This window comes from Hippocampus zosterae, chromosome 14 (assembly GCF_025434085.1).
Source record: "Hippocampus zosterae strain Florida chromosome 14, ASM2543408v3, whole genome shotgun sequence".
In the NCBI taxonomy this organism is placed as follows: domain Eukaryota; kingdom Metazoa; phylum Chordata; class Actinopteri; order Syngnathiformes; family Syngnathidae; genus Hippocampus; species Hippocampus zosterae.
The window spans coordinates 15414777-15432040 of NC_067464.1; the positions used below are offsets into that span (position 1 = coordinate 15414777).

Genomic DNA, 17264 nt, shown 5'->3' on the forward strand with positions numbered 1-17264 from the left:
GAGTCGTATTTCTCATGCACTTTGAATTTGCGTTGTCGCTTATTTTGAAGGCACGTTTAAATGTGACCATCGCGACCAGAGAGTGTTGCGACCAGAGAGTGTTGCGACCAGATAGGCTGTTCCTCGAGTCATGATTTGTGTTTATTATTCCACGTATGTTTTGAAAATACCACACTTTTCATGCAGGTCATATCACATTATGTTGTATTTATCCCACCCTAAAGCCTGGTCCCTGAAAATATTAAATATATTAAACCGGCCCGGGATCGATTCCAGCTCCGGACTCCCTGTGTGGAGTTTGCATGTTCTCCCCGGGCCTGCGTGGGTTTTCTCCGGGTGCTCCGGTTTCCTCCCACATTCCAAAAACATGCGTGGCAGGCTGATTGGACGCTCTAAATTGTCCCTAGGTGTGAGTGTGAGTGCGAATGGTTGTTCGTTTCTGTGTGCCCTGCGATTGGCTGGCAACCAATTCAGGGTGTCCCCCGCCTACTGCCCGAAGACAGCTGGGATAGGCTCCAGCACCCCCTGCGACCCTAGTGAGGATCAAGCGGCTCGGAAGATGAATGAATGAATGAATGAATAAACCGGCCCCTTGGGGTAAAAAAGGTTGGGGACCATTGATCTAGTTAACTTCAAAACAACAGAAATAATGTAAAATGTACAAAAAACCCACTATGCCACAATACGCAGAGGTTGTTTAAAATTAGAGAGAGTTGCTATAACTAACGACATGCAAGTGTCAACAAAAGCAAGAACAAACATTTAGCAAAGGTGTGTTTCAGTTTAACGTGTTATTTGTACAACAACTATAGCTGCAAGCAGCTATGAAGAGCACTCGCAGTCCAGGCCACTTGGAGTATTGGCATGTAGGAGTGGGCGATACTGTATATATGAGCGATAGCGTCACAATGTTCAATTTTACACTATGTAGTATAAAAACAGTGGCTCAGTGATCCAGTAGTTAGTGTGTTGGCCTCACAGTACAGAGGTCGTGGGTTTGATCCCAGCTCTGGTCTTTTCTATATTGAGTTTCCATGTTCTCCCCATGGGTTTTCTCCGGGTACTCATTGCAAGAATTATATGATAGACCCATCTCAGACCTTTGCTTCTCTAACCCTCCTCTTGTCCTCATTTCCTATGCACACCCTGTGTCCTCTGGGTCAAAATGACCCATATTCACTAAACCCCCCAAATAAGCAGCTGAATTGAATTTTAAACACCAAATTTCATATTACTTGAAGAAACAACTTGTCCTTCATCACATTATGTGTGATATAGTTCTCCCTCTTCACTTGGATTTCTATAGCTTAAGAAAATGAAAAAAATGCGCTTAAATGAGTTATGGATGCATTTGTATTCATTCCAATGACTAAAGTTTCTTTCTTTTTTTTCCTTCAGTAAACTATTTAGGACAATACAAGACAAAAATAAGATAACCCATTCAACTAATTAGCACATGTAGCGCAGTATGCAAGTTTGCAGATATATTTCTTTCACCTAAAGCACACAGTATGTGTTTTACAGTCCTTCTATTGAGGGCAGAACTGGCATTTCTTCTTCTTACTTGTCCTCGCTGGGGAAGTGGCTGTGGAAGGTGGATCATCAGGTATTCTCAGGAGCTCCTGTACATTTTGTTCTGCATGCATGCCTTGTTGGTTGTATGCTGCTGAGGACCATGTTATTTTGCCATTTTTTGAAAGGAAAGTCTCTCTTTCAGCTTCAGGGATTTCTTCTTTTTCTGAAGACAATTCATCATACTCTGGGTTATATCCCTCCCGATCTTCTTCTGATACATCCTTTACTTCCTGTTCTGAATCAGTTGTCTTGCTGGACAGCAGAAAAAAATAGTTCTAGAGCCTCTTCAATGTCATAACGCACACTCATGGCGTCAGCACAGAGAGAATTCGGAGTCATGTCATCTGTAGCACCTTTATAACTCCTTGAAATCCACAAAAAAGAGTTCTGCCATCTACGAGAACGGCAGCTATGCTACTGTCTTGTTCACATGTTCTACTAATTGATCTGAGACACAACTAAAACATTGAAACATTCTATGGTGTGTAAATAACTTTTGTGACCTTGATTTCAACCCCATTTGCCTCATGGGTCATTTTGACTCGAAGACCACCTTTGTACTTTTTTTGTACAGCTTCCATTGAAATGTGAAATGTGAAAAAACAACATTTCGATTTTTCTGCAGTTGGGGCCTATCTAGGAAAACTCATAAAATTTCAAGTTTAAAAAATATCATTTAGGGGGGCTTTCGGGGCGTTTTTTACAAAGTGACGGGTCATTTTGACCCGAGGACAACAGAAGGGTTAAGAAAGATTGTCAACCTAGCAAATTCTTGATCTCAACCGCACTTTCATAAATTCCAATCAGGTTTTCTGACCTCACCATAGTATCGAGAAAGGATCCTTACTTACTCACCTAAAATTGAACACTGACATAGGGAAAGTGTTGTTGGTCATCTTATCGTAACTCAGTGCTACATTTAATACAATTGAACAAAAAATATTGTTGAACAAATTGGAAACTTGGATGGGATTAATACAATACAATACAATACATGCTGATTTATATAGCGCTTTCACAACAGCGGCAGCTGTAACAAAGCGCTTTACAAAACAGTTAACATAAAGTAAAATAATAAACACAACACATAACATAAAACACGAACAGTCGTGCAGTCCTAACCACTTTTCCGTCACACGCTTTGTTGTTTGAAGCGGTTTGAGATGAAAGAGGAGAGAATCAAAGTGTCCTTTAACCAGTGGATCAGAGACGTCATGCTCAAAATGTGCACATTAAATCCCCCTACTTGGGGGACTTAGCTGTTATGCTGAACACAAATAGAATTTGCTCTAGTCATCCTCAAGTCTAAAAGCTCTTAAATCCAGGTTAAAAACGTTTCCCCATGCCTTTGATTAAGGCCTTCTGAACATGTTCAAATCTGCTTTTTCTTTTAGTAACTTTTGAAACTTTCTCCTATTTCTTCACTTTTAAATGTTTTGTTAAGTTTTCCTCTGAATGCGTTTAAACGTCGTCAATATATGTTCTTTTAGAAATGTTTGTAAGCTATGCTTGTTTTTCTCTGCTTTGGTTCTAAATGTAACCCCCTGGGTTATTTTATGTGCACACTTTTACTAAGAAGCTATTGTTTAGTTAAGCCTGCAAATGCATCTTAGGTATAATCGCTGGTCCATCAAGGGCAATAGCACATGTCTGTGATAATTGGCTGCTACTGGTAATGGGGGTGGGAACTACGGGCTAGTTGGGTGTTTTGCTGAGAGGCAATGCTTTTTTAGCCAGTGGCTGCTCAAGAGTGACGGAGATCCGTGCTCTCTCTCCAAGACGACTTGTTTCTTCGAACTTGTTCCATTTGCTTAGTAGTGAGAGTGTGACGCCTGGACATGTCTGACAAGTTTTGTAAATTTCCTGATCATTTGATCCGACGGTTGAGGACAGCGATGGACTCATCTGATCGTGTCCACCTGTCACTGAGGGCATCTTTGAGGACAGCGTGGGATTTTTTGTTGAGTCGTTTTGGCTCCCAAATCCTGCTTCCACCACCAGTTGGAAGGTGCCTCTACTAACAGATCATTAACTGTTGTGTGTTTAAAAGATTAGAAGTGTTGTTTCCTTGATTGTGTGAAACTCGTTTAGTTGCCTTATGTCAGAAACCCATTCATCCATCCATTTTCTGGTCCACTTTATCCTCACAAGGGTCGCGGGTGCTCTGAAGCCTATCCCAGCTGTCTTTGGGCAGTAGGCGGTGGACACCCTGAACCGGTGGCCAGACAATCGCAGGGCACACAGAGATGAACAACCATTCTCGCTTACGCTCATACCTAGGGACAATTTAGAGTGTTCAATCAGCCTGCCATGCATGTTTTTGGAATGTGGGAGGAAACTGAAATAGGCAGATAAAACTCACACAGGCACAGGGAGAACATGCAAACTCCACATAGGAAGGCCGCAGCTGGAATCAATACCTCTTCACTGTGAGGTCGACATGCTCACCACTCGACCCTTGTGTATAAAATGTGCCATATGAATAAAGACAATGCGACAATTTGTCATTTCACACAAAGTGTCATTATCAATTCACTTAAAATGCATGTCCTTCTATTTTTATGGCTGGATGAGACAAGTGACATCATGTAAAAAATTTTCATAGTTGGAATTTTTACATACCTTGCTGTCTTCATTCAACAACTTCGCAACGTCTTCATCCATCAAATAAAGTGGCTTATCTTGAGGTACTGTCTCAGAAGCTGGAGCTGGCTTAAGCGGTGATAAACTCAAAACCAATGGCCAGCTCTGCATTTGAGTATTAAGTGGCTCTGTAAACAGGGCTTCCTCTCTGTTTGGGTAAAAACAATTCAAACTCTCGATAGAGTCACATCCTTGACTGGGGTCTGTGGAAAAATCATTGATTTCCTTGGATGTACCAAGTGGGTCATTACACAAGTCGATTTTCTGATATTTCTGTGGAGGCTCATTTTGTTCATTTTGGTGTCTGGCTGCTTGAGAAGCTGAGGACATGTCCTCTGTATTCACAGGACAACCTGCTATCTGGTCTGTTCTTATTTTCGGATCTCCTTCTTGGGTGTTTGATTCCAACTTTACTTGAAGATCTGGCCAATATCTTTCATCCACATCAATTGATTTATTTGGTTTTTCTGTGGCCTCCTCCTTTCTTTTGTCCCGCAATGAACACACTGTTTTCTTGAAGTCATTCCGTTGGAAAAAGAATGTATCAACATTTACCTCTCCAAGACTTTGCTGACAGTAGAACTGCCTTTCAATGACTTGTGAATCAGTTGCATGGTCCGTAGTTTTCTTGAAAAAAATCTTATCATCACTGCATGTTACACCACTAGACTGCTGCTCAAGTTGCTGGTGAGAGTATGATTCCAAGTCACTTTTGTTATAGCACAGGGCTTGGTTGGTTTTATCACTTTCCAATTGGTGGGCATCTCCAGCGGACATATATTTTTCTGTGTCACAGGGGGCACTTAAGGGCTCATCGCCATCTTCATCTTTCACAAAAGAATTTGGACCCATTTGTTTCGACTGACAATCTATTTTGTAACATTCATTTTCCACTTCAACTCTTTTGTCAGTTTGATGATCAATTATTTTTTCACCAATCTGTGAATTCGTCACACGGTCCGCGGCTTGCTTCAAACATCCCTGTTCTTCACAAGGACTTGTTGCCACACTAAATGACTCTGAAAGCTCTTCATTCGAACAGAGTTGTGGTTCAGTTTGTGGATGTGCACCGGATATGGTAGCATCACCGGTTTCTTGAGAGTCAGATCCAGATAATGATGTTGTTTTTACTGGAAGTTTTTCCTCTGTGGATGCTTTCACTTGAAGCAAATGATGAGCATCAGTCCATCGAACCTGACAATCTCTGTTTTCGTTTGAAGTTTCCAATATAACTTTTGGAAAAAAGACTTTGCTTTGGTTCTTGAAATCTTCCTCCTCCTTTTCTGCAACTTCCTTGGAATCTTTTTGTTCGATTTCCTTTCCAAGGACTTTGCCCTGTGTATCATCAGAGTTAAGTGAAAAAATACCTTCATCTATACATGAGTCTGTAATGAACTGGTCATCTGGAAGTTCACATGGAATGGGAACAGATCCTTCATCAAAAGAAGAAATGTGCACATGGGTTGCGCAGTCCATATCCCAATCACACGATGAACTTCGACTTAGACTCTGACAACATTTCACAGGAACTACTCCATCATCACTCTCTACCCAAGAATCTGGAGAGCTGATAGCAGAATCGTCCTTGACAGATTCCGTTTTCTTCAACTCGAGCAACGGCGAGTCAAAGCGAGAGTGACTTTGGGTTAATTGTAGGGAGTTAGGGGTTATCTGGGATATGACTTCTTCTGGGGGTTCAACATTTTCTTCCGTCCTATTTAAGTTGTCTTTCATGCAGGTGGAATCAGCAAAGGAGTCTTCACTAAGCCACGTACAAGATATTGTTGGATGAATGGATGGTGAACTGTTCCCTTTGTCTTCTGACACAAAAGAACATAATATGTGGGGTGGGGGTTGTGGACAGTCCTTCTGGAACATGAGGCATCTCTCTTTCACAATGCTATGAGTCAGGGTCGCACGGTCAGGCTCACAGAAGCCGAGTCGATCCACAGAGATACTCCTTTCGATGAAAGGGTTAGGCTCATTTTGCTAAGGAAGTCAAAATGTAAAAAGTCAATCAGTATTCATCATCAGGTTAGTTTCTCAACATAATGTGATGACAGAAAAATAACATCCATGCACATGTTCAGTGTTCTGTACCTCATCTATGCCAGGGAAGTGCTCAAGGAACTGTGATACATATGTCATGATGGACTGTTCGTCTGGCGCATTGGTCGTCACATCTAGGATAGCGAAAGCAAGGCATTTACTGGAGTTAGCGAAATACAGGGAACAGATATCAGTTAGGCTCCATTAACCACGACCAAAACAGTCAAAAGGATTTTAGACTTTACACGCTACTGCATTAATTCAATTGAAAAATTGAACTATTCTCGCATTAACATCAGTATGGATCAGTGTTTCTAGAAATTTCAAATATTGTTCAAACAAAAATTCAACTAATCCCTGGTAAATTATCCAGAAGCTTGCAATTTCATCCACTCACTGCAACTTTTCCACTTTGCACATTAGAGGTGTTCACACGGCAAGATTTGGTCCGGTGCTACACCGGGGCTACCCCAGTAGAGCGTTCAAATGTGCAAATTAGCTCCGGTGCAGCCGCGGAAAAAGGCTTACACCGGACCAAATTTGATCCACCTCAGGGAGGTGGTTTAAAAATTTGCTCCGGAGCAAATGCTCGTTTGCGAAGCAGCACCGATGTAAATTTGCATGTGTGAACGCAACTGGGTTAAATATGCTCCAGAGCAAATGCTTGTGAAGCGTACATGTGGCGAAAATGCGTTGCTTTCATGCTCTGTCGGACTTCCGTCATGTGCTTGTTTAATAAAGACACAAGACTTGGCTGGTAACATATTTCCTTCCTTTTGTAGGAGACTGGACTGTCTCGGAGTTGTTAGTGTAGTTTGTTCCTTTGTTGTGTGTTCACAACCCCCTGCCCCCCATATAATTTATTTTGTGATTTCCTCTCTTGATTTTCTGTTTGGTACATTATGCGTTTGCTTTTCTGAGTGTCATTGAAGTCATCGTTGATTTACGTTTTCGGGGGCGGTCACTCTCGAGCAGAAGGCACGGAGACCGAGAAGGAGAAGGACGTGCCTGTCCAGTAGTCGCTTGAGTTGTGTATACGTTTTAAAAAGAACCAACACGACAGCTCATTTGTTTTCTGTCGTTTTGCTCCGCTGCAGAAACTGCCGTGTGAACACAAGTGGGGCTGCACCGACGCTGTGCCGGTGTAGACACGCTCAGCGGCTTTGTACGTGTCAACGCTCCACACAATTTGCTGCGGTGCAAAATATATCGCAACAAAATACATCGGTGCAGCGCCGGAGCAAATATGTGCCGTGTGAACACCCCTATTGTCTCACAGCTGTCATTGGGTGATATGACTGCACGATGGTACCCTTACATGAAGGAAAGTCTTTTGAAACTTATTTGTCATGTCTTTGTTTAGCGTAGTTGCTTGTTATTGATAAGACGAGTGTAGACTGTACTACCGGAGACAAATTCCTTGTGTGTTCCACATACTTGGCCAAGAAAGATGATTTTGATTCTGAATGGAATGATTAAACGTTGCGATGTGCTGACGACTTGCTCCCATTACCTTTGAATGATGAAATTCCAAAGAGCAGATTGTGTAGATAATTCGAGTGTTTTTGCATATGATAAGGTGAATTTTTGCATCTTGACTCTGTTCAGACATTGCTTTGTATTATCTTATTTTCAGTTTTCACTGGCATGTCTTTGAAGAATTGTGAAAGAACTTACATCTCATTTGTCTTCATTGGCTTCGGTTTCTCACTGCATGAGAACACTACCATCATAATAATAACAATTTCTACAAAAACAAGAGGGAACCTGCAGCGGTCGGTTCAGGTTCAGGCGATTTATTGTGTGATGTTTGTTTTAGCACAACTTCAACCAGATCGGCTGAGCAGACACAAAAATATTATGAGGATATTCGCAAAGAACAGTAAGTTCATTCTTTCTACTTAATCCAAGCGGGATTCGAACCACTGTCCCGTACGCCAAACCGATGCCTTACAAACTGAGCTATCCAGCCGCTTATATATAAATATTTTATGAAGTACATCATATTAAAAGCTATTTTGATAAATATTCCCACAGTACGTTTGATGTTTCAGTTGCTATGCAGTGGCTGTGGCCCTTTTATCCTTTACTCTGTCATATAGGCTTGATGTCTCACAGTATATAAACTCGTGTTACTCAGCAATGTATATTCCACTGAGCAAAAAAGACACTTTCTAATTAAGGCCACTTTTATCTTGCCTGGAAGAAATTAAAACCTGGATGGCACAACATTTCTTGAATTTCAATGAAAAGAACAGAGGTGATCCTGTTTGGTCCTAGTGGCCCTTGTATATCCCATCCTGTAGACATGGGCCCCCTGTCTCCTTATCTTAAGTCAACAGTCTAAAATTTGGGTCTTAAACTGGACAGTGATTTTAAACTTGACCGGTAAATTGGTGCCGTTGTTAAATGCAGATCCTTTCATTTTAGACACCTGGCCAAAGTAAAGCCTCTCTTTTCTCATGAACACTTTGAGTTAGCAATTCATGCCTTCGTCACATCCTGGCTCGATTACCGCAATGCCCTTTACTTTGGAGTCAGCCAATCCTCCATTAAGCGCCTCCAGCTGGTCCAGAATGCCGCTGCTTGACTAGTACCCGTAAGAGGGAGCACATAACTCCTACTCTGGCATCCCTTCACTGGCTCCCTATACATTTGAGATTTATTTTCAATATACTATTATTTGTTTTCAAATCTTTAAATCTTAAACCTTACCTCTCTGAGCACATCCGCCCCTACACACCTGCCTTAGGTCTGCGGACCAGACATTATTCGAAGTACGAAGAACTAAACTGAAGCTCAGAGGGGATCGAGCCTTTTCCGTTGCTGGTCCCTTTCTCTGAAATGACATCCCACTGACCATTCGGCAAGCCTCCTCACTGCCCATCTTTAAAACCCACCTCAAAACTCACTGTATTCTTTGGCATTTGACTCAGCATGACCCAAATTATGATCTGAGTTATACTGTTTGGTGCTCTCTACTGTCTTTGTTACTGATTGGTTGCTTTACTGTTGTATATGTTAGTTGCTCCATGTACAGTACTTTGTGTGCAGCGATGGCTGTTTGAAAGTGCTCTATAAATACAGTTGGATCAAGCGGCTCGGAAGATGAATGAATTGAGAGTGATATCTTGTCAGTACTTTGAGCGTTTTGCTTGAGAGTCAGCTCTCTTCCGTGTCTTCTGCATCCAGTCCCGCTCCTTTGCATTTTCTTTGTCACATTTCGGTTCTTCGGTCTGGCCAGCAGGTGGCAGGAGCGGTCTCTCTAGCACACCTGCTGGCAATCATTAATCAATTGAGACACTATTTAAGGACTCCTACGTTCGACACCTGTTGTGGGAGTATTGTTTTTGGCATTGCTCACCTCATTGCTCACCTCATTGCTCACCTCATTGCTCACCTCATTGCTCACCTCATTGCTCACCTCATTGCTCACCTCATTGCTCACCTCATTGCTCATTGACTAGTGGCTTTTGACCTCGTCGTGTTTTCGCGTGTCGTCTCGGTACCAAGTTTGTGTGTGAGTACCATTTTGTTTTGATGATCTGGCTTTTCTTGCGTGTACAAAGTGTTACATTGTTTTTCGTTCGTAGTTTGTGGGCTTTACTTTCTTTTTCTTGCTCTTTTGTGCAAGCACCTTTTGTTAGTCGTTTTTGATTTACCTCCTGGTCCTCATTGTGGACCAGCGCTTTATGTTCTCGCTTATTTTCGGTTTGGACATTAAATTGTCTTACTTCGGAGACCTTGTTTTTGTCTACGTTTTTTGGATCCCCCTCCCTAACTCGGTTTACCCGAGTACTTAACATTCTTTCCGATAAGACTTTTACTTTCCAACAAGCGGAGCATCTGCATTCTGCGTTTCTCATTGATCACAAGTCGTACTGGCATCGTCTTGACCGGTCTTGATCATGAGTAAAAAGACCCTAAAAATGGTCTCAACAACTACACCACTAGTATTAAGTAAAAATATCCTTTATTCTAATAGAAAATTATTGTATTGGATTCCCGCGAGGAAACTTGAACAATCAGTGGCAGCCCTACATTCAACCAAACATTTTTTGTTTCGGGACCCTGGGATTAATCGAAACAAAACATTCTCCTTAAAATGACTAATTTGATCCTCAACGAAGTCCTTGATGAGCAAAATTGCTTATCAAAGACAAATGGAGCCTGGTTCCTGAATGGTAGAGTAATGCTTAATTTGACATTATGAAGGGATTTTGGTGGAATTATTTGGTTAACAAAAAAATGTTGATTAAAACTCATTTAAAAATACATATTTTATTGTACTGAATTTTTTATTTTAGTCAAAATGGACACCTTTTCCCCACAACAGCTTTGCACATATTTTTATGATGCTGATGTTGCTTCATGACCTGAACTGACTTTCACTTTACAGCTGTGCATTATAAAGAATCAGTAGCTTTAATTTTTTTTTACCTCTTAATGTGTATGAGACTAATTAAATGTGAAAGTGTTTCCAAACCTTTGTCTGGTACAGTACATTAAACAAGTAAACAGGGTAGAACTTGTAACAGTTTACCTCCATGGGGCTAAGCCAAGTTTCTGTGGTACTCAAAAGACCTCATTCAAGCAATTCAGGTTTTCCAATGCCTTAACAGAGTGGAATTGTAATTATACGAAATTGCAGTAGATGATACGTAAATTTACAAAAAGCCGTAGCACACCTTCAGGCTCCAGGAGGCGCGGGATACCCAAACAGTAATGGGCAATCCTGAATGCATCGTCCAGATTTTCTTGTGCACTTCTTAGCAAGGCCCTCCTCATATCTACCAGGCTGGGGTCGATGGACTTGATGACTGCAAGGAAAGCAAGACCACTTGTCCAACTCTTCCCAAAGTCCTGTATTGCCACACCATACCTTGGGAACAAAAGTGGTCATACAAACTAATTGAATATTGCTCCGAACTAATAAATCAAAATAAATCTTGAAATGGAAGCTCACACTCACTTGCGTGTTTGTTTCTGTACCCACTGCAGCAGTTTTTTGAAGGCTTTGCTATGTTCTCTTGTGGTTGCGGCTGCCATATGCCTTCCGGCCAACGATGTGTTGCCATTGGATAGGTCAGAGCTGGTAGGTGTAGATGACAAGGTGGAGGTTGAGGGGAACTGGCTCCGTATGTTGCCAGTCAACTCCTTAATCTGGCAGAATATGGAGAGTTGTATGATGTTGACATGAATTTTGGATTTTGTTTGGATCTAAAATCTGAAAGATTCAGTTGCAAAACTGTTTGATAAACATCATTCTTTCTTAATCCAAAGTATGATGGTGATTTTAGGAAAATTAATTTGTCAACAGAAAGGATATGACCGAGTCTGAAAGATGAATTTAGGAATAATACAGGTGCTTATTTTATTATATTATTCTATTATATATTTTTTATATTTTTTTTCAACAATTGTCATACAAGTATAAAATCTAGTATCTCACAATCATTGGTGCTTTTTATACCAAATCTATAGGTATGTGCACAGACATGACAAAACAACTTTTTTCACGATTACTATTTATTAATGAGTTTGTGTTGTTTATTTGGTATTGCTTTGTCAATAAAATAACAAACAAAAATTAAGAAATACAACACAAGAGGGATGGACCTTTTTGGAACTGATTCAGTTACTAGTTGAGTCATTGTTTTCCAAAGTCAATGCAGATCTTTGCAAATGTTTTGTTTTGATTAAACACAAAAAATAATCACTCTGTTTTCACAAAGGACTTCAGAAATCAGAGATGAATTATAATCTGAGGATTTGGATCATTTTAAGATAAACAATGGCTTGAAAGCAGTGGTCCCCAAGCCACGGTCCGCAGACCAGCACCGGGCCTGCGTGCGGTGAGCAAATTTACTGCATCAGATATAATGTTGAAAATGTGCGCGACTCCGATCAATCGGAGTCCTACTTCTACCATTGGTTTGCAAGTTGACAGAAACAGAACCCACCAAAAATGAAAGAAGAAGCAGTAAACCGAAAGTAATCCTAACAAATTGACCAAACGTGCAGCTGCTGGGCGGCCACGACTTCCCAAGATGAAACTATTTCACCAAGAGAAGTTCCTCCCTGAGCGACGTGGAGGAGCAAGTTATCGTGTGTGCGATATCGTCAAAAACAAGACAAGAAACACGTTGAATAATTTGACCAAATAGCAAAAATGCAAGCGGAGTTTGAACAGCCCAAACCCGCTAATAACTAGCTGGCAGCCACCGGATGAAGGCAGCAATCAAACGTGTCATCTTTTGATCAGCCCCATTTGCAAGTAGCAATGATGCGAACACCGTATGCAGGATCGGAATTTGAAAAATGATTGTCTACATCACCGGTCCCCAAGTCCCGGGATGCGGACTGGTGCAGTCCGTGGTTCATTTGGTGCCAGGCAGCACAGAAAGAATAAGTAACTTACATTACTTCAGTTTTATTCATTTCGGAACCTGAAAGATGTTTTATTTTGAAAAATTCTCTCTCTGTTATATCCGTCGACAGTATGTCACTCTTGACGCAGATGAAGGCGAGCTTCTCGGTCACGTGATAGGTTATGAAACCCAGGAGCTAGCAAAATGAGGAATAAACTAACGTCTTTGGAAAGGGGAAAGGTCCAGCCAGGAGACAGGAGAGGAGCTGACGACTCTCAAGAAAAATAAGGCTATATTTAATAGACAGTATCAGGAGTCTTACTTAAAATACGGATGTATCTCAAGGGGAGATTCCCACGCACCAAGTTCACTCTGCATAATATGCAGCGATTGTGAGTCATTATTTTTATAAACATATTATTATTTGCGATGTATCTTATTTTGAAGGCACATTTAAACGTTACCTTAGCTACCAGAGAGTGTTGCGGCCAAATCGGACGCCCATCGTGTCATGATTCATGTTTATTAGTATGTTATGAAAATACCACCGTTTTTATGCAGGTCATTTATTCGCCCTACCTTAAAGGCCAGTCCCTGAAAGTATCGTCTGACATTAAACTGGTCCGTGGGGCAAAAAATGTTGGGGACTGCTAGTTTACATTACAAGGTATATTTATGATTCCAAATTGGTAGTTCATTGTTATTTTATTTTATTGTACATTTGTTTTGCAGGAAAATAACATTGTTTGAAAGGCGTGAATGTTAATAAAGTGTTGAATTACGCTTTACAGTGAAACTCCTAGACAACGAAATCATGTTTGCAGCAAGAAATTTTTCACAACAGGGGGTTTTTCATCCATCCATCCATTTTCCACCGCTTATCCGGGGTCGGGTCGCAGGGGCAGCAGCTTTAGGAGGGAAGCCCAGACTTCCCTCTCCCCAGCCACTTCTTCGAGCTCTCACTGGCGGATCCCGAGGGGTTCCCATGCCAGCTGGGTGACATAGTCTCTCCAGCGTGTCCTGGGTCATCCTCAGGGTCTCCTGCCAGTGGGACATGCCCAGAACACCTCACCAGGGAGGCGTCCAGGAGGCATTCTAATTAGATGTCCGAGCCACCTCATCTGGTTCCTCTCGATGTGGAGGAGAAGCGGCTCGACTCTGAGCCCCTCCCGGATGACCGAGCTTCTCACCTTATCTCAAAGGGAGAGCCAGGACACCGTGCGGGGAAAACTCATTTCGGCCGCTTGTATCCGGGATCACGTTCTTTCGGTCGCGACCTATAGCTCGTGACCATAGATGAGGGTTGGGACGTAGATCGACCGGTAAATTGAGAGCTTCGCCCTTTCGCTCAGCTCCTTTACCACGACAGACCGATTCAACGTCCGCATCACAGCAGACACTGCACCGATCCGCCTGTCGATCTCTCGCTCCCTCCTGCCCTCAATCGTGAACAAGACCCCAAGATACTTAAACTCCTCCACTTGGGGCAAGATCTCCTCCCCGACTCCACCATTTTCCAACTGAGGACCATGGTTTCAGATTTGGAGATGCTGATCTTCATCCCAACCGCTTCACACTCGGCTGCGAAACGTTGGAGAGCCCTGCTTGAAGGAGCCAACAGTACCACATCATCTGCAAAAAGCAAAGATGCAATACGGAGGCCACCAAAACGGACCCCCTCAACGCTTCGGCTGCGCCTAGAAATTCTGTCCATAAAGGTGATGAACAGAATCTGCGACAAAGGGCAGCCTTGGCGCAGTCCAACACTCACTGGAAACGATTCCGAACTATTGTCGGCAATCCGAACCAAACTCTGACATCGGCAGTATAGGGACAAAACAGCCCGTATCATACTCCCGAAGCAGCCCCCACAGAACTCCCCGAGGGATACGGTCAAATGCCTTCTCCAAGTTCACAAAACACATGTAGACTGGTTGGGCAAGTTCCCACGTACCCTCAAAGACCCTGCTAAGGGTGTAGAGCTGGTCCACAGTTCCACGGCCAGGACGAAAACCACACTGCTCCTCCTCAATCTGAGGTTCGACTTCCCGACGGACCCTCCTCTCCAGCACCCCTGGATAGACCTTACCAGGGAGGCTGAGGAGTGTGATCCCTCTGTAGTTGGAACACACCCACCATCCCCCCTTTTTAAAAAGAGGGACCACCACCCCGGTCTGCCAATCCAGAGGCACTCTTCCCGATGACCACGCAGTGCTGCAGAGGCGTGCCCCACAGGATCCAGAGCCTTGAGGAACTCTTGGCGGATCTCATCCACCCCTGGGGCTTTGCCACCGAGGAGCTTTTTAACCCCATCGGAGACTTCAACCACAGAGATAGGATAGCCCACCTCTGGGTCCACCGACTCTGCTTCCTCCAAGGAAGGCGTGTTGGTGGAGTTGAGGAGGTCTTCGAAGTACTATGCCCACCGGTTCAAAACGTCCTGAGTTGAAGTCAGCAGCGCCCCATCCCCACTGTACACAGTGTTAGTGGTGCACTGCTTCCCCTTCCTGAGACGTCGGATGGTGGACCAGAATTTCCTCAAAGCCGTCCGGAAGTCGGCTTCCATGGCCTCACCAAACTCTTCCCACGCTCGGGTTTTTGCCTCGGCGACCACCGAAGCTGCGTTCCGCTTGGCCAGTCGATACCCGTCAGCTGCCTCTGGGGTCCCACAGGCCATAAAGGCTCGATAGGACTCCTTCTTCAGCTTGACCGCATCCCTGACTGCTGGTGTCCACCAGCGAGTACAGGGGTTGCCGCCACAACAGGCACCAACCACCTTACAGCTCAGATTGGCCGCCTCAACAATCGAGGCGCGGAACATGGTCCATTCGGACTCAATTTCCCCTGCCTCCCCCGGAAATGGGAAAAGCTCTGCCGGAGGTGAGAATTGAAACTCTTTCTGACAGGGGATTCTGCCAGACCCTCCCAACAAACCCTCACAATACGTTTGGGTCTGCCAGGACGGACCGGCATCTTCCCCCACCATCGGAGCCTACTCACCACCAGGTGGTAATCGGTTGACAGCTCCGCCCCTCTCTTCACCCGAGTGTCCAAAACATGCGGCCGCAAATCCGATGATACAACCACAAAGTCAATCATCGAATTGCGGCCTAGGGTGTCTTGGTACCAAGTGCACATATGGACACCCTTATGTTTGAACAAGGTGTTCGTTTTGGACAATCCGTGACGAGCACAGAAGTCCAAAAACAAAACACCACTTGAGTTCTGATCGGGGGGAGAAGGGGGGGGCGTTCCTCCAAATTACGCCCTTCTAGGTCTCACTGTCATTGCCCACGTGAGCATTGAAGTCCCACAGCAGAACAAGGGAGTCCCCAGCCGGAATACTCTCCAGCAAGCACACGTTCCAAGGACTCCAATAAGGGTGGGTATGCTGAGCTGCTGTTTGGTGTTTATGCACAAACAACGGTCAGGACCCGTCCCCCCACCCGAAGGCGGAAGGAGGCAACACTCTTGTCTACCGGTGTGAACCCCAATGTACAGGCACTGAGCCAGGGGCCCACACCTGCTCTGCACCTATCACCGTGAGCAACTCCAGAGTGGAAGAGAGTCCAACCCCTCTCGAGAGAACTGGTACCAGAACCCAGGCTATGTGTGGAGGCAAGTCCGACTATATCCAATCGGAACTTCTCCACCTCGCACACCAGCTCGGGCTCCTTTCCTGCAAGAGAGGTGACATTCCACGTCCCTAGAGCTAGCTTCTGCAGCCAAGGATAGGACCGCCAGGGTCCCCGCCTTTGGCTGCTGCCCAGCTCACATTGAACCCGACCCCTTTGGCCCCTCCCATGGGTGGTGAGCCCATGAGAAGGGGGACCCACGTTGCCTCTTCGGGCTGAGCCCGGCCGGGCCCCATGGGTGTAGGCCCAGCCACCAGGCGCTCGCCAACGAGCCCCAGCTCCAGGCCTTGCTCCAGAGGGGGACCCCGTTGACCCGCGGGAAACTGACCTAGGGAAACTGGGATCCATTCATTTTACTCATCGTTAGGGGGGTTTTCACTGTAGCAAATTTGATCTCAGATGTAAGCACACACACGCATGCACACACACAAACAAATGTATGTGCACAGTCGAGGTAAGGTCGGGCTGCCCAAGCCCGACCCGAATTTCGGTCGGGCCCTAAAATGTCAATCATTGCTTCGGGTTCGGGTCGGGTCGGGCCTCTCTCTCGTTTACTTAAAAAAATATATATATATCTATATATGTATATAAAAATCTGAGCTGTCAGTTTAGCACGTTTTTATTGGTATTAATTTAAATTAATTTTAACGGGATTAAATTTTTTCTCGCGAGATTAACGCGGCACACGTCACAAGCGGATGTGACGTTGCTCTATAAATACACCAGAACAAAACAACAAGCGCTGCAGAAGTCCACGCCCATGTGTTTTGCCAGCCACGGCAGCACAAGACATACGGATACTTAAAGAGTTTATGAATGGAAAGTTTACTTTTAAAAAGTTGCTCCACTGACAAGACCAAAGTTATCTGTTCTTCTCTCTCCCTCTGTATCATGCAGGCATACGATGTATGCCACTGACACGATTGTTACTTGTTTGGAACTATTTTGTGTGGAAGGTGTTCTGCGTCCATATAAATAGAGCGGTTGGAGC

The 17264-nt window shown here is 44.0% G+C and overlaps 2 protein-coding genes across 3 annotated transcripts in view; one reads left to right on the plus strand and one right to left on the minus strand.

The window, feature by feature from the left end:
* Nucleotides 1–17264, plus strand: part of LOC127614473 (uncharacterized) — a 316500-nt gene that overhangs the window by 159923 nt on the left and 139313 nt on the right. The window lies entirely within an intron of this gene.
* The window catches only part of clmna (calmin a), a 68699-nt gene that overhangs the window by 12498 nt on the left and 38937 nt on the right, over nt 1–17264 (minus strand). The window contains exons 6-9 of one of the 2 annotated variants that reach the window (XM_052085672.1): nt 11240–11430; nt 10956–11149; nt 6319–6401; nt 4198–6207 (exon numbers count right to left, since the gene is read on the minus strand). In XM_052085672.1, coding sequence (XP_051941632.1) covers nt 4198–6207; nt 6319–6401; nt 10956–11149; nt 11240–11430 — 2478 coding nt within the window. Of the gene's footprint in view, nt 1–4197; nt 6208–6300; nt 6402–10955; nt 11150–11239; nt 11431–17264 lie in introns of both variants that reach the window. The other variant, XM_052085671.1, reaches the window with a different exon arrangement.